Here is a 21491-nt window from a genome sequence, read left to right on the forward strand (position 1 = left end):
CTTGACAACACAAACAGACTGTCTGGTTAGTCAGAGGCATAGAAAACGTGAACTGACCAATTTTCTTTTCAACTCATTTCTAGCACTGGAGGTTGAAACCAGCAAAAAACAGATATGTTTCCATAATGGCACATTACCTAGCAGCTCATTATATGGGATTTATAAGGTTGTATTGAAGAGAAAGTTAATTGAGAAAACTTCAGGGATTGAAAGGGAAGAAAACGCAGAATGCAGATTTCTTACCTCTGAAATAAGAAATCTTGAGGTGTATAAAAATGTAGGTGTAAAGAAAATGTTGTATAAGCTTCTATTCCTAGGATGTCTACTACACGCTGTAGTGTTAGAAAACATACTGTGTATTTTACATCAATGCAGACAAAAGTACAGCAAGAGAGAGAAGAAAAGACATGCTGTTACAGTGTGTAAGGTAAGACGTCAAAGAGAAAACCATATTATAATAGCTACTAGAAAACAAAACAGAAAAATACATTACCTTCTGAGGACTCACATCAGAAAAGTTAAACTCCAAGTTAAAGCTCAGCATCTGAAGGTACTCGAGGGTACCAAATCAAGTAAAGGAGCTGATCCAGCGAAGCTCCTGATCAAGTTGTATAAAGCACTAAAAGATCACTTTCTCCCAGAATTAACCCATCTTATATGTTATTTTCTGGACTTCAAACCTTTAGCAGGTACTCTGAAGGAAGCTGATAATATTGTTTTCAAGACTGGAAAAGATAAAGGTGATTTTTCATCACACAGGGACATGCCACTGTTAAATACAGAGTTTAGGACATTTGTAGCAGTGCTGATGGCTACATTAGAATCAGTATTACCTAAAGTACTTTGCGTAGCCTCAGTGAAAATTAGTCAGACACAACTACTTTTTTTAGATAACTTCCATATATTAATCATGAGACATTCAGACTTAATAATGCTAAAGTTTGGTACACTATTTTCATTGAAGAAGGAAAAGGCTTGTGGTCATCTTAAGTGGAAATTCAGGAAGGAAAAATTAATAGATGATGTAAAAAATAAATGGACTGAAGTTGTACTCTATAAACTCCTAGAACACTCTCAGCTTTCTAGACAGACATGGAATAGTTATTCACTGTTACCAATCTTGTTTGCATTATTAGGGAAACAATTTGTACAAAAAGTGAGGATGAATAAACTAAAACCATATTTAAATGCAAACAAGTTGATTTATGAAACAATGTTATCTCTGAAGGAAATCCTATTAGCAATTCAAAGTGCTTCAAACCCATTGCATTTGAGAACATTTCAGCTTCTAAAATTAATTATTTTAGTTCACAAGCTTTGTGAATTTGACATTCAGGTCAAAATGAGATCAGGCTACAAATTCATTTTAAGGTGGTCAAACGCCACAGAAAGTACAGGGTAGCCAACATTATGTATAATTTAATAAAATAGTACAACAGTCTCTAGCAATGCTTGCTTACAAATTAAGCAAGTAGTCCTGTGAGCAATAAAGCTAAGGAAACACCGGTTCCAGTGGATCAGATCTTGTGGTTGGAGTCACTGGAGTCTAAAAAAGCATCGTGTATATGCAGGGATGAGTAATAAGGTCTTTTCTCCGCTTGACTCCCATTTTCATGACACATAAGATCTCATGTCTTTAAAATTGCCCCTCCACCAGTTGAAAAGTTGTGGCGGGAAGAAAAGGGGAAAAGACTCATTTCCTAGGAACCTCCACTAATACGATTACACAAAAATTTATTATAGTGTTATGGCAGAAATACTTTTATACCTGAGGATCACGTTTTCCTTCCAGAATCTTGTAGTAAAGGTCTCTCCATAATACATTGCAAAAACCTTTTGATCACTTGCAGAACGAAATGCCAGACATGAGCAGGAAATCTCTTTATAGACCTAAATAAGAGGTTGCTTATATGTTACTCAGTATATAATTTTTTTTCTTTAGTAGCCCAAAAAAACACTGGGGCAAAGTAAAATGAAAGGAGAAATGGCTGTTCAAAGAAAACAAGACGATTTCTCTGTGCTGCATAGTCTTCTGATTTATTTTGTTAAATACGAAGTGGGAAGACTAACGGGAAGTCTGTTTGGTAGCACTTCCCATTTTAAAGGTACCTTTAGTGTTGTGCAACCCTTTCACAATTTACTGCACTAAAAAAAATTCGTTTCCTCCTGGCCCTGTGTTGTTAAAGAGCAGTAGAGGGGCTCTGGTAATATGACTCAGTTCTTTGAAAAGGGAAAGCAGAGAAGAAATAGGAGAGAGAACTTGCCACAAGAGAAATGGTGTCTGCGCTGTTGCTTTCTGTTGTGAGTATGCTGACTAGGTGCTACTGAACTGACCAGAGTCCAGGCAGAAAGGGAAAGCAGCGAGCTTACCTAAAAGGCTATAAACTCCTGTTAGGTGTTCAGCAAATTCTGTGTCAGGAGATACATACCTAGAAGGGACTGCCCAGGAAGAGGGACAGCTTTAGCCAAAGGCGGCTATGGATTTAACATCAGACACCCAACTCTTCTACATTAAAAAACAAAACAAAACAACCCCCTCAATTGCATTGCTTCGGTATTTAACATCTTTTCAGATTTAAAGGACATCAAGCTATTTCCAGTAAAAACTGAAAAGACTGTGAGTTAGTTTGGGTAAGAATTTTCACTTGTACTATGACCGTATTCAAAGTCAGGGATATTAATGAAGACCTATTCGTGTAAGTTTGGGAAAAAAAGTGGAACTAAATTGTGTTATGATTCTCTGGCAATATTATTTAGATTACCAGGATGTGTATGTTGACTTTACCTCTCCCAGATATAATGCCTTTGTTGACATCTATATACTTAAATGAAGAGATGGAATATTCCCGTATTGCAGATTATATGGAATAATCAAAAGAATCCAGACATAAATTACTTGCTTTTTGTGGTAAAGATTAGTGAAAAAGTTTAAAAAAAACAAAACCTTTTTCATGATTGTATGTAAAATTATCTGCTTGTGCTTATCCAAAGTCTGTTCTTGCTTTTCTTGTGATTGTAACCTGCTCATAATCTGTATGTAATGTGAGAGAGCAATTTGCAAAGTATCAAATACAAATTTTTGTGAAATACTGATAGGCAGGTTGCCACTCAGTTCCATGTTTGGGACTGATACTGCACAAAACTTTTCACCAGGATTTATTTCTATAGCTAGCTAAGGGCGCGTAAACAGAACCTGCAGCTGTAAAACCTGAAATAATAAATATTGCTGTTTTCATCCCCTAAATTAAAATTAAAACCAATTTCTAACACTTCTAAATGTATCTCTGTGTCAGTTTGTGTAACATTTAAACATTCTTTTTCAGTGTACATTATCCTCTCAATGTAAGTAATGCTATTTTGACTACAACTTTTGTACAGGCAAATGATGGGCTGTAAAAATGTAGCTTGGCATACTCTGGTGGCATTTTTTAACAGGGCTCTGTAATTTGAATCTCTGTTGTACATTTTCCATCACAGAATTTGCTGCTGTTCCAAACTATTCATTCATTTTCACCAGTTCTGGAGATTCTAGGAGAGTTCCTGTTTTGAGGGGATTAGTGTTTGCTCTCACTCTTGCCATACTGACAACTCAGCTAAGACGGGCTTATTTTAAAAACAAACAACTGTTTCTAACTCTTATAGCTGTGAATATTTATCTTGAAAAGGTGACATGACTGCCACTGATTCAGTGATGTGAATCACTCTGAAACATTTATTTTGAGAAGTTTGTGCTACCTGCTAATCTCAGGGAGGACCTAGCTGTGAAATGAAATGATAGCAATTTAGAAATTGTTTTTTAAAAGCAATTAGAAGCACAAATCCAATTGATTTAGGAATAATTTTTCCCCCCTAAATTATCAAAGTTCTTTTAAAAAAATCCAATTAGCCATTTGTCTGCTAATAATTCTAACATAAGTATCCAGGTAATATAATTTCCAAATAATCCAAACCTACCTTATGCCCTTTCCTTTGGAAAAAAAAAAGTTTCCAGTTTTTCACTGTAGCTGTATGTTGTCTGTTTAGAAAAATACCCTACATTGTTACGAAGTGCTGGTAGGCATAAAGTAATCAGCACAAGGGTCCTACAATGTTTGAATTCGTATTTGTTTGGCCTAAAACTGTGGTAGGTGACCAAGGCACGCCACCACCACCCCCAGCTCAGTTTGCCTCGCTGCACGGCTTTGAGCCTGTAGTTCAGGAGACACATTGCCAGACAGAACATCCTCAAGGCTCATCACGAACCCCTCCGAAACAACAGCCTCTTCTGGAGCCTGTCTGGCTGAGAAATGGGCTCAGGAACAGGTAAAATTTCAAATAAGAAATTCAATAATTAAAGTCTAATGTTTATCTTATCTGCTTTTGTGTGCACAAAATACAACTGCTTTATTAAGACAGAACATATTTTAGAGATCCACCACAGATTCATACAGTAAAAAAAAAAAAAAAAAATCTTCCCCACAATACAATCACGAAAAATAACCAGTGGGGGAAATTATTTTCTTAATGTTTGTGGAGTGCTCAGAGATTATTATATAAAAGACCCTACAAAAGACCATTTAAATTTACATTTACTATCTTTGTAACTTCTAACTATGCAAACTTCCAGACCTCAAACATTATTTTCCTGTATCGTTCCATTGAGTAAAACAGAAGTAGGCATCTGAATGGCAAATGCTTTTTAACTTGTTCTCTCATTTGGCCAGACACTAGGGGTTCAGAAAACTTGGGTTGATACCAGTTAGTGTATTATATGAAAGTTAATGGACACCACTACAGTTACTTCTAGCAGTAGTTCTCCATTTTTAGAAAGACAAAAGTGAACGAGGGTGTAATGACACCAAGTGAATTTTGAGGCAGACCTTTAACTAAAAATTAATTAAGAATCGTATGTACCTACTTGTTTTTTTCAGAATTCAGTCTGAGGTTTAACATTCTTATCAGCCTTCTCCGCTGCACGCTGAAAGTCAATGTTTGGCTGCATGTATCTTGGTTTACTGTTCCCTGCCAAGGGAGCATGATTCAGTATGACTTGTTCATCTGTTAAATAAAATAAGGCTTGTTCCAATATTCACTTGGGCCAAAACAAATCTGACACAGAGAGTAACAAAACCCAAGTTCACTATCTTTGCACTTTTCTACAGTTTCTAACTGAAATTGCTTTCTGGCAGCAGTTGTGACAATTTAGCATAATTTGGCTCTTCATTATCAAACTATTCCCAGTATCTTACAACCGCATGCTAGAGAAACATCCTGTAATGAGTGGATTTTTGGATTTGTAATTCTAAAATAAAAATTATAGTAATAGTTTTATGTTTGGCAATTGCTGTTTGTAGTTGTGCAAATACAAGGTTATACATCGCACCACTTGCCTATTATTTCTTGTACTTTTGAAACCTGCAGTTTCCTTAATTGAAAGATGAATTAAGAAAAAACATGCAACGAAACATTATTCATATTCGAAACATGGGGATAAAAGAATGTCTTTTACCTTTCATTAGCAAAACCATCACTCCTCCCTGCAGGTCTTGTGACTTTGAAGGTTTTCTTTTTTTCTTAACAAAACTAAAATCCAGTTGTTGTCACTTAGGGATTATAGTCTCTTGCTGGAACCATACTACCATCAGCACTGTAACTACAGATAATTATCTTTAGAGCAGTCCTGCTATTCACATTTGCCTCAGTTGATGAATATTCATTTAACTAACTTTGTCCATTTAAAAACCCCATGGTTATTTTTTGAGTGACAGACGTATAAATTACTGCACTCCAAAACTTTGTATCCATTAAGAACAAGCTCTGCCTTTTGGTAGGTGCATCTTTTAAGCAAATATATTGTGGTTTCCCTCAGGAGTTGCCGTGGTTAAAGAGCAAATGACAGGGTGGAGGCAAAACGAGTTTGAATCGCAAAACACTTTAATCACAAATGTTGCAATTCGATCCATTACACCACTTCCCTGTCACTTAGAAGGCAGGATGCACTCTGGGAGAGGCAGCTTAGTGGTTCAGCCATGCAGTGTGTGGTTCTGGGGTCCCCCCCACCATCCTTCCTATACTATGTCCACAGCTACAGGACTGGGCCACTACCAGGCCTCGCTGATGGTTAGCCACTTCAAACCACACTCACTCCCTGTTTTGCGCCATTCTTGGAGCTCACCGTCTGCTTCCCTGGACACTTCTGGACATGTTTGCACTGTTGTTCAGGACACGTGGTTGATGATACTTCACCTACTTCTACTACACCAAAAAGTTAGTTAAAGTTCATGGTCTTATGCTCGCAGCGATGCTGCCTAGCCCTAACTCCTGCCAACAGCTACAGGAATCCTGTCAGTGTTACAGAACTGAAACATTTTCTTTGCCTCCTGTTAAACATGTAGCTTATGCAGACAGAAAGGGCCAAACATGACCTTCTGGTTATGCTGAGAAAACATGTAACTGCCTTCCACCCAGAGGATTCTCTTAAAATTCAAGCATACTCCATTTCCAAACACCTTTCATTCTAAACACAGCAACTAAACATTTTCACAGTTGCAGACACACCTACTAACCTCCTATCCCTAGGAGGCCACTGGGAGTTTATAGCTCATCCTCTTGTCTTCTAAATGAAAAAAAAAAACCAAACCCCAAACCACATAATCAACAGCCACCAGCAAGTGGTGTCTGTGCTCACCACCCACTAAAACCAACAGTTAACTCTCAGGACAGATATGCCTCTACCTTAGCTTGTTAGGCCAAGTTCACAAAAAAGTTAACCAGACATGGGCAAAAAGTTGCCAGCTCTAGTCTTGGTTATATATACTGTTATTTCGTTGTACAACATTATATAAATACAATTACTTTGTTGCACAACAGCTAAGTATTTTCTTTTTACTACACTGAAAACAGGCCAACTGCCTGATTTGGCATTTAGAAGTGTGGTGAAATGGTGCAAAATTCATCTTAATTTCTTGTCATTCTATTACTAAGTGAAAATAAAAGAGAGGAAAAAATTTAAAAAGGAGCAAATATATTATTAGCTATACTGAGACTATGCTGAATTTACTTACTTGAACTTAGCAATACTGCATTCCAGCTGCAGCGATCAAACCAGGTGACTGATGTAAAAGCATGGGAAAACATGCAAAAGCTCAAGTCTTGTTTAAAGGCTCTATATAAATAGAACACAGTCAGATCTTGCATGCCCCACAATTTCAAATTAAAAAGCAAAAAACTTTTTAAAGGAACTTAAAGATACCAGGTAGTCCTAATCTTTGACACTATAGATAATCTAAAGGTTTATAATAGAGAGCATCATGCTATTAGAGAATCTAAAAGAAAATGCAACCAGCATGTTTTGAGCATGTAAACTTAAATACACTAAGACTGAAATTGCTGGTACACACAAGTACCAGCTATTATTCTAAACCAGATATTTAAAACAATTGAAATGCAGTTCAAGATGGTGAGCCAAGTTGATCTTGTAACTGGACAACACCTCTTTAAATCAGAGCTTTTTCTCTAAGAATAGAAGGCAAGGTACTTTTACATATACTCCTCTTTATTGAATAAGCACTTCGTTGTTTATCTCTAAAGATTTTCATCCATTTTATCTAGTAAAACCGTTCAGTTCTGTAAATAAGACTCAAGTCCGGGCAGGTTGTGCATCTCTCAAAATAAAATCCAGGAAATGGTGGATTTTATGCATCAGTGTTTCAGTATGCATCAGTAGTTTTTCTAGACCGTTTTACATACACAAATAGAGCACATCAAACTACTGTTTCTTTCTACATGTTGATATTTGGAGTCCAAGTGCCATTTGTGCAAACCACTCTTTTTGGAAGAAAGAGACTTTCTTCAATTGCAGAACTCCATCAAATATTATTTACCTGCAATTCTGATGTGTACAGGGGATTACACAAAATGCAAAGCTTTCTCACAGCTATTATATTAAACTCTATTCCAACTACAAGATCCGATAATATTACCAAAATGATGTTTACGTTTTGGAAAGGGCTTTGATTGCAAGATGTCCACTCTTCCAGACTTCTCAGCTTTCTGGAATGAAAAAACAGCTCACTGAAGCATTAAAAACATATTTACACTTGGTTTGCTTTAGTTGAACCAAGATGAATGAGAGTCATAACGGTAGTATAACCGTGAAGCAGGTCATCCTTTATGTCGTTACATTCTCTTAATACAAAATTCCCAGTAACTATTCGATCACATCCTATTTCCCCATGTCCAAAAAAGCCAAAGAGAGGAACGTTTGGAAAAAACTTCCTAAATGCATCTGCTTCCATATTCCTTTTGGTTTTATAATGTCGATACCCTCTGCCAACACAGGCAAACATGAAGCCAATGGTGTTATGCTCGGGGATGTTTGCTGCTTTGAGACGCTGCATGGCGGCTTCTGCTGTCCTCTCATCAGCCACGTCCTGGTCTAACAAAACAGTGGCACTCTGGATCTGGGGACCGCTGAAAGCCAACCCAACCACGCCGCAGGCATCACCGGGCTGGGCATTGTTACTGAAAGGCAACAGGCAGTGAGTTAGATAACGTTCCAGAGAGACCACGTGCGACCTGAATAAACTTCTGCTGTGGCAGAAGTAGGTTTCAAAGCAGACCAACATTCTAGTGATTTAGAAAGCCACCATACTTAAAAAACAAACCAAAGCCTTCAAATTTTAGCAACCTCTTTTTTTTTTTCTTTAGCAACCTTTCACAAGGAAAAACTTTCACATCCATTACCAGGGATAAAGTGTAAGCCTACCTTTCAAATATACACCAAATTCAGCAGTTTGTGTATGAATTCCAACTAAACTATTAGTTAAACTTAAGACAAGCAAAGATACTCAGCATTTACAAATCAAACCAGGGCAGCAGTCAATAACGGCTTCAGAGTCGTGTTGCTTTAAGTCTCCTCGGCTGACCAAGTACTTACCTACTTATGCTTTATTAGCAATAATTTAATATGGTCGGCTCTCTTATCTGGAGTAATGGTGCAGCTCGCATACACCAGATGCAAGAAAAACATTGGTATTGCTATGGAGTCCAGACCTACGCTGGCATGAGAGAAGCCAGCGGCAATGCCTGCACTGTATTCCCCAGCACAGGAGGACGCCCAAGCATGCGCCAGTCAGACAGCACAAAGGGCTCTCCCTATGCAGCAGAGCAGCTGGAGCCCAAATCTGCCCTGCAGGGATCCTGGCAGAGGGAAGGGGTTTAAACTGGGTGAGATCTATGCTGGTCCCGTGAGTGCCACGTCCTTCAGCCATTAGGTGTGGTCCTGGAGCACAGTCCTGTTCGCATGTTCAGCTACTGCTCTGTAGTGCGAACCAAACCGAGGTTGATACAGAAACAAAGCGTTCACAGAAATGGTCTCTGTCACAATGAGTGATAATTTATCTGCAAGCCAGAGAGCAAACACAGACTGCAATAAACACACATAAGGCATCTGAAACTGGAAATCTCCTTCGCAGTGGGTTTCTCCTAGCTGGGTTTCCAGAATCCTATTTGTAACACAGTCATAAAAAGCTTTCAGTTTTTCTGGCTAGATCCCAGTGTACCAATTGGACTTTATTCTCTAAAAACCAAAATGTATCATTTTACTACCGTTAATGGGGATTTCTAATATGACATAACTAAAAGACTATGGCTTCTACACTGTTTCTCCCATTTTAAATCTTCTTCACAATTTACCTTAAAAAAGATACCTACTTCTCAGAGGTCAGTGATGTAAAGCTCTCCACTTGTCCCCCAGCCAGGATGATACTTTTCTCATTCAAAGGATTGACTATTTGATGAAGAAACCGAGTTGCTCCAGACTTCCAGGAGTTGTAGCCAAACAGAAGAACCACCCGGAGATCTGGGTTATTCTTCAGACCTACAAACAAAACCACAAACACCAATCCTCTTATTTTTAAATCCTGACCCCTGAAGTCCATCCATCCTAGTCTCTCCTCAAATAATACATCACACCTTCAGTAATGGCTTTCCATTGCTGCAACTGGGAAAATGACACAAGTTGCCCAGGCATCAAGAGGCTGGGCTGCATTCCCCATTTAAGTGAAAATTTCCGAAAAGCAGCTAGCAAGGAAAAGACAGCTACACCTGCTTCCTCCAGCTTTCAAGTTCTTTAGCAGAGCATTTGAGTTTTACCACAGCCTCTGAAGGCAGAGCTCTTCAGTTTTAGTTAGCACCCTTAATCATCCTTAATTCATTCAGATAAGAACTGAGCATATAGGTTATTCAACATAAACCACAATGCAGTGAATAACTTTACCTGAAAATTAAATACATTGCATACATCAGCCAGTTGCTTATCCCAAAGCAGAAACTCCCAGAAGACTCGAGAAACCCCCACTATATCACTCTTCGTAAATTATCTACCCTGCTGAGGACACAATGCGAGTAATATAAACTGTATTTATTGAAATATGCCATCTCCTGTTCTAACTTTCCTTGCTACAATGCATGACTTAGGATCTAAATGCAAAATTATTCTGGAGAAGAGGAGAAGCAGCTCCTCCCCACTCGTTTCTAAACTGTAGTGATGGGAATCATTCCCAATGGCACAAATTCATTTATTATTATTTTTAACCAATTAGAGGTTGCTCAAAACCTAACAGCTCCCTCTGAACAGCTCCACTGGGAACATAACTGAAGTAATCTCAGATCAATACTCATGATAACGTAATCTTAATACTCCAGAGAATGAGAAGAACAGAGATGCGTAATTACCAGCTGCAGCCCTGGAAAGCCACAGAGTGCTCTAGGAATGGAATTGGCACAGAAGCTGTTGCTTCCACACTGGCACCTTAAAGAGCAATACAACACTGCACAAAAGCCCAAACAAAAGGGAGATCAAGAACATACCTGCTTCAGCAAATTTACTTTCATCAAAGACCCTGTTCTTCAAGTCTTTTGAAAAATGGAACGTATGAATTTTCACCCCATCGATTTTGGGAAACAACAGAGCAAACCCAGCTTCACCCTCTTCAATTTCTTGAGGCTGATTGCTGCCTGAACCCATAGGGGTAACTACAAAGATACAAAACCAGACATCTCACGTTCAGTGACTCTAATACTTTTGTCTACACTGTAACACAGATAAAGGCAGAAAAGCTTAAACGATGTAAAACGTGATGTTAATTTCCATAACAATGTATCTAATTGACAACTAGTGTGATTTTTTTGTTGTTGTTGATACGTTGGTAAGATGAAGCGTGTAGGAGTCCTGCTGGCTATAGATCACATTGAAGTCACTTTGGACAAGGAGACATGGACATATTTGGACATTTCCCCCTAGCCACACCAAATATGAATCCGTTGGAAAACAAGCACTGTGCAATACAGCTCTCTCAAGCCTTCGTGAGAACTTCTGCAGGCATGCAAACATACTCAGACTTTTAAGGTGTTATACAAGCATGTGATGACAGCATAAAGCAAACCAATACAAATATTGGGAGCATATCATTGAATTATATCAGTGACAATAATCAAACACCCTACTTAAGCTGTGGGAAGAGAATTTGAGGTGAGAAACTAGGAAAAAAATTTCTACTGATAAAAAAGCAAAGCAGTAAAAGACAACTGCCAAGGGAGTCTGTGAATTTTCTGTAGTTATTGTGCATGCCTCCTGCTGGACCATGACAAACAGACACATACCAAGGATGTCCTGTACAATTAAGTCACAACATGACTCCAAAAAATACAGATAAATCTGAGAAACATTCAATAATTACATTAATGTGCCAGGAAAAACTGTAATAAACTGCCTGCTCAATTAAATCAACCCTCTTCAATATAACTACATTACATGAAGTAAAAATTTAAGCTCCACATGAACTTCGCAGCGACACCGTGAACTCCTTAAAATTTATGCTAGCGCTGAACAAGGTGGGAGCAGAATATGGTAATCGCTGTGAGAACTCTCCCGTCGGTCTGCAGGACTGTGCTTCCAAAAATGCATGAAACTGTGATAAACAGGAACCAGAACAGGTGTGAGATACACTGGACACCCTCAAGCCAATCTCTCATGAAATCATACATTTTCCTCCTACCTACAACCCCTGGGGTGACCAGTCCGAGAACCTGACATCGCTTCGGCAACAATTTTTCGAGTGCAATTGCTGTTTCTTTACTGTTTCTTTTTCTGGCTGTTAAAAAAAAAAAAAAAGAAAGAAAAAAAAAAAGCAGAGAAAAGTAAAAATTAGTTGTTCTGAACGGTCCGGGAATAAACCCTACAGTCAACCGCGTCCTGCTTAACCCGTGCTGCCCGTCAGCGGCTGCCCTGTACTAATTGCTACGAGCGCCCGGAACAGAACCCGTAGCCTCCCGAGGACGGGAGCTCGTCGGTGTAAGACGGTATGCCTGTAAGCTGCGTTTCACACCGCAAATATAAACCTACGGGGTCGCATTTTGTGCAAAAGCCTGACTTTCCCCTCAGAGAACCCCCGGCGGGAACGGGTTACCTCAGGCTTTACCTTTCTTTTGCTCGTGGCACTCCTCGTGCCCGCTGAACGTCTCCGCGTCGGCGATGTACAGCACGGTCTGCGGCAGCACCTGCACCTTCTGCGAGGAGAAGGGAGGGGAGGGAGAACCTGCGGGGCTGCGGCGCGGCTCCGCGGGAGGGAGAGGGGGAGGCCGCGGAGAAGGCGCGGAGAGGCCGCTCCCGCCCCAGTCCCCTCAGGCCGCCCGCGCGCACCCACCTCCAGCTCGCGGGCCAGCGCGCGCACCAGCGCGTGGCTGTCGGCCGAGCCCGCCGCCTCCAGCGCCGACACCCAGGCGACGCGCTGCCGCGCCCGCAGGGTCCGCCGGGCGCACTCTCTCCACAGCCGGCACACGCTGCAACGCAACACCCGCAAAGCCGCGTCGGCAGGGCCGCCCCAGCGGCACCCGGCCCCGCCGCGTCGGCGGCGCCCGCTCCTTCCCCCCCCCGCCCCACCTTCCCGCCGCCCCGGCCCTTACCAGGCGGCTCGCAGCAGCGCCTTGGTGGGCAGGAAGCCGAGGACGCGCTCCACCACCTCGGCCAGGTTGCCCAGGACGAAGCCGCCCTTAGCGGTGGCCTCCATCGCGCCGCCGCCCCTGGCCCCGCCGCCGCTCCGCCTCACCCCGAGGCGGACTTCCGGCCGGGCGGGGGCGGGATCAGGCAGAGCGAGCGCAGCCGCTATTGCGCCGCCTGGCGGCGGGGAGGACCCGCCCCGCGCACCGCTTCCCTCCCCGCCCCCCGCGCGCCCCAGAGGGACACAGGGCACTTCTTAAAATGGTTTTTATTCATAAACTTGATGCAAGTTTACAAATTACTGTACATTGCCAAGTAACTCTGCAATGAGAAATGGAACCCAAACCGGAGGCGCGGCGGCGCAGAGCGGCAGGGCCGGGCAAGCAGGAGGGCCGGGGGTCGCCCGCGGGCCGGGCCGGGCCGGGCCGGACGTCTCCCCACGCTCCTCCGGAGACCGAAACGGGGCCTGGAAGCGAACACGCACAAGGAGCCGCGGGTGCCTGACGGAGGAAAGAGCACAAAATCTGATAGTCGACTAAAAACCGTAACAAAAACATGCTTCTGCGCTTCTAAAAAGTGCTTAATCTGCGGTGCACACCCTTAGCTCGGCCCCGGAGGGGGGCAAAGGCCTAACGACGAGTACTACGACCAAAATAGAATCGATTTAGGTAAGGCAATGAAACACGGTGTAATTACACAGACCCAGATTCATTTCCTAACAAAGGACGAACGGTTCCCCATCAGTCTCTCAGTAACAAAACCACCGTCATGACTATGGCAACATTTCTTACACCTCTGAATCGGATGACGTGTTTTTGTACTTTATTGTAGCTTTTATATAAAAATTTTTCATTCAAGGACTTTCATCTCAATTTGTGCCAATCACTTTTTAAGTTCATTAGTTTACAAATGATTGCAACAACCCGTTAATAAAATGGAACACCTAAAAAGGTTTTTTAGTATTTTAAAATAACTTCAAGCTTCATACTGCGGCTCTTCTTGTTAAGGAGGTTGAGCCAACAAGTAGCAGGAACAGCCCAGCAAGTTCTGATGCCCCAGTGGAAGTGACTAGTTACAAGGTTTTATTGGCACAGCCTTGCTCTGCTTTAAAAAAAAAAAAAAAAAGAAAAAAAAAGAAAAAAGAAAAACAAACAAACAAAGAAAACCAAACCAAACAAAAAAATTAACATAATCTAAACAAAGAACATCTTTTCCAAGAAACAGTTCATATTCTCATACAGCCATGAAAAATGTTTAATGACTTAACATACATGTGTTTTTCCTATATCATTAATTTGGAAATACTACAAATTCTGTCATTTTAGACCAGAAAAACTACTGTGATTTGCAAGACCTGACATTTCCTAAAACAGTATTAAACAATGTATTAAACTTCTTGGCTTTAAATGAAACAATACAACGCAAGTCTCTGCAGTCTGCATTTTGCAAAAGGTAAGAAATACACAAAAGTGTGTGAACAGCTCACTCCTATCGAACGATCTTTAGTAACTCGGTAGCCTGCGGTAGGGAGCTTACGCTTTCAAATAAAAAAAGGGAGAAGGGAGGGCATGGCCCAAATATGCTTAATCCATAAGAACAAATACGGTAAAGGCCCAAACTGCTCAGTCCAGATACCTAAGAAGAGCGGAATGGTAAGGCTGTAACTTATACTTTACGTGTCAGTTGACAGATTATCCACTAACTTATCTAATAGCTAAAGTCTTCAGTACGGCTGTTATAGGGGCACTCATAGCTTGAGTCTGTGTGTTGGAAAACATAAAAAAGAGCTCATTTTGTTGACATTGGTCCAGGTTTACAACAGTCCTCAATGTTAGCCATCTTCTTTCGGAGGAGTGTACCAGCCTACGGAGAACAGAGAAATGCATTAGGTACCGGCACAGCTACATCAAGACGATCTCACCATCTTACTCTGAATTTGTGGGAGATGGAAGCCTGATCTGGCTCCTTCCTTCCCTCTCAAAGCAGGCCAGCTCCGTCAGACCCAGTGCCCTAAATGCTAGTGGTCTGCAGTGGGAGATAAAGCACACGGCATATTCCAGGATCAGACCTGTATTTGGGCATGAAAACTAAACAGTTCTAAGTTTGGGGGTTTTTTTTTGTGGGAGCAGCTATCCCGAGTTGGACAAGCTGGACATCAACAGAGGAAGCTGTTGAGGGAGGAACATTGCCATACCAAAACCAAATGGAAAATAGATAAAACCCCCAAGTCTTCAAGCCACTCAATGCACAGACATACAAACACGACTGCACTGGGATACTTATATATAAACCCCATCATCTTGCCTACTGAAGACTTAGGCACGCACAAGCACTAGAACAGTTTATCCTACTTCTGCAAATCTTGCTGTAGGAATGGGCTCAGAAATGTCAGTTGAATAACTTGCCTCTTGATAGGATTTGGCATATTTAGCAGTTGAATCACACCCGGAAAGTCTGCATAGTTGTTGTTGTTTTTTTTTTTTTCTAGCCACCTCCAGATCTCCAATCTTAATTCTCCCAGCCACTATTGTAAAAAAATCCTCCAGATTTCTATACAGAGAATACAGGGCCTACTTATGTTGTCCCAGAGAACAGATAGCAGCTCTAAGTTAAAGACACCTTTGGCAGCAGCAATAAATGCTGTGAATGCTTTGTGTACAGCTCCTGACGCAGCAGTAATCACTGTAGTCAAGGCTAGCACATAGCTAGAAGTAAACAGACAGCCATGCTGGCTTTTGTAGCAAACTAAAAAAGCAAAAGACTCAGTTAATGGCAAGATCAAAATATCGTAAAACTGGAAAGCATTTTAAAGTCGTTATCTTTGATCTTCCAATAATAGAGAAGGCATCACGTTCAATTTTAGAGGTAGGGAAACTGAGGCATTCACTGCAGTCACAGTGAAATACACTCTCTTGATCACACAATGTGAATTCCCAGAGGAGACTGTGTCTGACCTGGATCAAATAACATCATGGAAGCAGTAACTGGGACTAACTCTCTCATCACGACAGCAGCATACCGACTCCGCTGACTACTTTTACATAACATATCAGCCACTTGAACCTTTTAAAGCCTCAAGTCATTTGTTGTCTTCTCATCCTGGCACACTGAATGCAATTATACCTGAAGCACTTGAATACTTGTTTCATGCAGCTGAGAGACCATCAACTGACTTTAAATAGGGTAAAAAATAATAAATAAATGAGTTTCCCATTACTATTGCACAGTTTTCCAGCCAGTGCACTTCACGGGGACTTCTTGTCTTTTTTATTCTCTGGTCTTTCTTTCCACTTTATCTTTTCCTTACTGATTACTACTACTAAGGTCTCAGCACACAGAAACAAAGCCTTTCAGGGCAAGAGGCAAACTTCGACCAGGTACTTCACTAACATAAAAGATACTTTAAAAGCCACAGTAACAATAAAGTTACTGGATCAACTGGCTGCTAATGAAATTGAAATACCTTTCAAAAGACAGCAGCAACACACAGAAGCTGGAAAAGTTGCAATGATTGTTAGTCCAGTTACTTTAAGCACTTTAAGCACTATTGTCTTTCTAGTGCAAGACGAGAAAAAGGAAACACCATTTACGGCCTTCCCAAGCCAACATAAGACACTTCCAGTTTTACTGTGGTCAAATACCAATTCCCAGGTTGCTGTGCAAACAAGAACAAAGTCACAAGAATATACATACCATTTTTCTCATGTATTTGTACTAGTGACTTATAGGACTGCTGTGCTCTTGCTAGATTATATTGATTCTGGAAGGAGAAAAACACTACCATAAAAAAACCTGCATCTAGACATGCAAAACTTCAACACAGTTTTACGAAGAAACTCTACAGCAGACTTACAAAGACAAAACCACACACGATGTTAACAACTTTCCTGGCTTTAAAGTACAAGATTTTCAAGTCAAATACCCTTATTTTCTCATTTCTCCTGCATCACGATGACAATAATTTGCATGTCCCTGCTGCTGGAAAGGCCCCTCTATCACAGGGTTCGGAACCTGAGGGAAGTCAGAAGTGTGTGCAACTGGAACAGCGGGTTCAGGCAATCCCCACTGTAAGTCCATCTTGCTCAGATGACCGGCTACCAGGTTAGATAGAATTGTGATCATAAACTTTTACATCTTACCTGGTTCACTATCCTTGAATCAGTACTTAAAAACTGGCATCCAAGTGACATTTTCATTGACTTAAATATTTAAACCTCCTTTGAAAATAGCATTTACTACTTCAAAGTCTTTTAAGTTATGGCCCCTTACCAGCATGCACACTTGAACAGAATTATGGTTTCAATTAATGCTGAATGGCTATCTCAGAAGTATTTGCATGGTATTATTTTTCTTCCTCTCATGAAACTTTGCAGGTGCTTAGTGCAGCAAAAGGAGACCTTCTTAACATCAGTGCATGCAATCCTGCAGTCAGGCTGTCATCTTGCAGCCCTTCTTGGAACCAGAATTTCCAAATTCTGCCAGTTCCCAATTCCAAATCCTCCTTCCCTCCCTCCTTGCCAATATAGGGATAGTTCAAGTCCAACTACTTACACACCCTTGTCCATCCCAAGGTTTTATCCTCCTCATACATTCACATCATTTCTTAATAAACTCATACTTAACTGCCAATAAAATACTCATACATGCACCAGGCATCAAGATACATCAAAACGCAAATATATTTGCAATGACAATTCTGTCATTAAGCTTTTTCTATGCAAGTCAGCAAAGAAATGGAAGCCTAACAGTAATTTGTGTAATTGATACACACAGCATATTTACCTTATTGGCTCCAAACTGTACTCTGGCTTTTCCTTTGACTAAAGTGGCATTGATCTGCATGATGACTGATTCTATTGAATAGGCACTGCTCCAGCCCTGGAAGAGGAGGGAAACATTTCTATATAACGTGCACTTGCTTTTTGTGCTCACCTTGCAAATCTATTTCGGAATGTGTGCTTTGGGATATTTAATTTTTTTTTTTTTCCTGCACTCCAGTTTTAGTTTTAATTACTTGTTTTCAGTTAACAACTTTTGTTTACAGAGAAAATCTGGAAGGTGATACAAAGTACTAAGAACCTATAGGAAAAATGAAAAGCTGGAATCACACATTTCCAAAATACAGCAAGACAGAAACAAGAGGAGCTCCATTATTACATCATTTACATATTTTCAGCAACGTCACAACAGTAATTACAACTTCTGTTGCAAGAAGCAGATAAGAATGGTACCTGATGAAGCCACTGAGTGAGCTATGACAATTTTGCTGCCATGAAAATTACTGCTTCTCTCTGGTATTGCTTTACCTTCCAGGGTTCACAAAACTTTCTACCACAGCCTGCAAATATTCACTTAATTAATTTACTTATTTTAAAGAGAAAACCAATCACTCTGTCTACACAGGAGTCATCTACGCCTACAATCTTCTGCATTCCTCACTTCTCCAGAGCTGAGTTGGTGCAGTAGCAGAGGCTTCTGGAAAAGAAAACAATGTGTCTCGCTCCTCAGAACTCACTCTTTACATTGGCTTCCCCCCCAGAAATTCTGAGAATTCAAAGTCGATGTGCTCTCACTTCTTGCCTCTTCCTCTTGTAAACCACCCAAGGCAGGAAAGAAGATCTCACACAAGATCAGCAAGGCAAATCTTGTGGAACTGAGGTTTATTCCACCATGTTCCCTTTGGAGTGTGTAATTTATTCTACACAGGGATTCTTCAACTCAGGGGAAACACCTACTTTCATTATTTCAAAGCATGCTTTGTTATTATCCAGATAACAGAGTCTGTGTTCACCTGTTTAGTAAGAAGTTCCATGCATAATGCACCTCCACCTAGGACATACCTAGAAACAAACGTGAAAGAACATATATTTGACATCAGCAGTTAGCAAAAAGATGGAACAGCACTTTAAGCTCTTGCAGGCTAGTTTGGTAAATGTTTTGTTCACATAAACCCAAAATGCCCTTTAACCAGTAATACATTGTAACGAGTTAGCCATATTGTACTTATGCAAAGACTAGCATTGAGACACACACAAAAAATAATTCCTTTGCTAACTACACTTAGTTAAAATCAGTGGCCAAGCTAGTCTGCGCAACTGCTTGCACAACTGCACACAAACCATGAAAGAAGGAAGGTTGCTTTTTATGGCTACACTATGTATATGTAGTACTGACATGTAGTTGTAAAAAATCCAGACAAATTCATTTCTCCAAAGAAATTTAACACAATTCCAAACAGTATAGTTACACCTACAAATCAAAGATGTAGACAAATGAGATAAAGCAGATCTCCACTTCCTCTTTTCCTATAAACCGCTTTCTAATTTCAGTAACACTTTGGATCGTGCTGACCGGGACTCAGCAGTCAGCACGCCTGGCCATCACAAAACTTGGACTGAGGGAGTAGAATTTACCACTCAAAAAAAAAAAAAAAAAAAAAAGTAGTCTCCTCTATGATCAAGGTGTTCAAACAATGTAGATCTGTACAACATTCAAAGGGAAATGGTCACTGAAATCCAGACCTTCTGGGCTGTTCTTTCTTTCATTTTACAAAGAAGTCCAAGTACAACAAAACCAGAATCCAACTGAGTTTTCTAGTGTCTGGCACTGCTTGTTGACTTTTATGGTAGCAGCAACCCTCTTGAACACTACTTAACTGCACTAACCATTTCTTCAACGAAAGAATTGAGAAGTTGCGGAAGCCCCATCCCTGAAGATATTCAGGGCCAGGATGGATGGGGCCTTGAGCAACCTGGTCTGGTGGGAGGTGTCCCTGCCTATGGCAGGGGGGTTGGAACTTGATGATCTTCAAGGTCCCTTCCAACCTAAACCATTCTATGATTCTATGAAAAAAGACACACAGCAATTCAAATAAAATCAGAATCAGCACCAGCTATCACAGACTGCATTTTCAAATGTACAGGTATTATTTCCTGCCAGCAGGAGATGCATAAAGGCCTTGGAAGGTGGATTTGATCTTCTGTCTGTGAATGTATACAAGTTTCTGTACCAGAGACAGCACTTCAAACACGTTTTAGATGACTGGCAGCATGGTGTCAATTAAATTTAGCATTTTTGGATTAGCATTTGAAGAGTTTTCAGACAAAAACTTTATGACAGTGTTAGCAGCAAAAGAGAGTCAGTTAAGGCTGTACAGCAAATTTAAGGTAACATAAGAATCAAGACCCGTTCAAAGCGCCAACTCAAAACACCCTACTATTCTGAACAGGAGAAGTAACGGCAATGTTAACCATCCACAAAGAGGCCAGTTCTTAACAATGACGGCAGGCACAAAGTCTTTCAAAGCTAGATACAAACTACACAATTCAGAGAGGAATTGTGCCTGGCTGTTTGCCTACTATTAGTTCATAAAGCTTGAGAAGGAAGCCTTCCATATCACACTTTAAGCTCTTCACCAAACTCAATGTCTACAGCAGCTCATGCATATATTTAGGGGAAGTTTCTTGAAGCCTACATGGCAGTCTCAAAATGCTCCCTCAAACCCAATCAACCCGTCTCAAGTTGTAACATTGGTACCACAAAGTCAAATATCTGTAAGGCGACTCAAACCTACCCTCCTGTGAGCACAGGAGATACCACTCGGACAAAGGGAGGATCGAAAGGGAAGTTATCCTGAAAAGCATAACAAAAAACAGGTTAAGAACTACACCATGACAGTGTTTTCCTAACCAGGAAGTATTTCAATAGCTTTATTTGGCAAATCAGATTTAAAGCAGTAAAATTTTTCAGTTCTGTAAAAATCACTTTTCCACAGTACTAGCTAAAAGCAATTTTTGGGAAGCTTTAGGCCAAACTTAAAGTTACAATTTTTCTTTTTCTTTTTTTTTTTTAATGCTACAGCTCCATCTTTACCCAAGTAACAGCTAAGGGTCTATTCAGTCACTTTCTATGGTAAGCTACAAATTCAACTCCAGCATTTCTTCCCATAGACACATACCTTAAAAGAGAAGTTGAGTAAAATGTATTCTACACCTTCTTTTTCTTTTAAGACCTGAAGGTCACTATGCAGTGGGCTATCAGGATCAACCCTGTAAAAGAAGCAGGGGGGGGATCCTGGATGAAATTAATATTTTCACTACCTGTAAATAGTAATTACTCTTCAAGGGCTCCTTTATGTATCTGTAAGTTTACAAACTATAATTTGAAGTGAACTGTAGAAAACTCTTGCTCCCTTTACAAAGTAAACACTTTGCCATGGGATGAGCATGAAAGCTTGCTGCAACACACTACGTTCCCAACACTATCAAGTGTTATTTGAACAGTTAGCACAAAATAACCTGTTCATTTGAAAACAGCAATTTCAATTCTCTTCAGTTCACTGAATATGGGGGCGGGGGGCTGGCAATTAAAAAAAAATAAATATATATTTTAACAGGAAGACTGTGGTGATCTAGTTTTCAGTACACAGTGAATCCTTTATGGAATATGTGATCACAGTTCTGTATCAGCTGTTAAAAGTAATCTGCATCAGCAGAAGTACTAAAGCCAGCAG

The 21491-nt window shown here is 40.5% G+C and overlaps 2 protein-coding genes across 2 annotated transcripts in view; both read right to left on the bottom strand.

Moving 5' to 3' along the window:
• Positions 1-6992: 6992 nt before the first annotated feature.
• On the bottom strand, positions 6993-13057 carry FBXO22 (F-box protein 22). Its single transcript, XM_082489095.1, has 7 exons — positions 12946-13057; positions 12687-12822; positions 12462-12549; positions 12039-12134; positions 10852-11016; positions 9694-9859; positions 6993-8502 (listed from the first exon to the last, which is right to left on the bottom strand). The coding sequence occupies exons 1-7, from the start codon at positions 13047-13049 to the stop codon at positions 8073-8075; spliced, it is 1185 nt and encodes a 394-aa protein (XP_082345221.1). The 5' UTR covers positions 13050-13057; the 3' UTR covers positions 6993-8072.
• A 1158-nt stretch (positions 13058-14215) lies between these two features.
• Positions 14216-21491, bottom strand: part of UBE2Q2 (ubiquitin conjugating enzyme E2 Q2) — a 51466-nt gene continuing 44190 nt past the window's right edge. Inside the window, exons 8-13 of the mRNA XM_082488616.1 lie at positions 20937-21027; positions 20553-20611; positions 18771-18819; positions 17762-17857; positions 16673-16739; positions 14216-14842 (exon numbers count right to left, since the gene is read on the bottom strand). Coding sequence (XP_082344742.1) covers positions 14811-14842; positions 16673-16739; positions 17762-17857; positions 18771-18819; positions 20553-20611; positions 20937-21027 — 394 coding nt within the window. The 3' untranslated portion in view covers positions 14216-14810. The remainder of the gene's footprint in view (positions 14843-16672; positions 16740-17761; positions 17858-18770; positions 18820-20552; positions 20612-20936; positions 21028-21491) is intronic.

This window comes from Vanellus vanellus (genome assembly GCF_965231255.1).
Source record: "Vanellus vanellus genome assembly, chromosome: 11".
Taxonomy (NCBI): domain Eukaryota; kingdom Metazoa; phylum Chordata; class Aves; order Charadriiformes; family Charadriidae; genus Vanellus; species Vanellus vanellus.

Coding starts and splice junctions, on each gene's coding strand:
- FBXO22 (XM_082489095.1), bottom strand. CDS start 13,049: ATGGAGGCCACCGCTAAGGGCGGCTTCGTCCTGGGCAACCTGGCCGAG. Junction 12,550..12,686: donor CGCTGGCCCGCGAGCTGGAG/GTGGGTGCGCGC, acceptor TTCTCCTCGCAG/AAGGTGCAGGTGCTGCCGCA. Junction 9,860..10,851: donor AAGTAAATTTGCTGAAGCAG/GTATGTTCTTGA, acceptor TTTTGTTTGTAG/GTCTGAAGAATAACCCAGAT.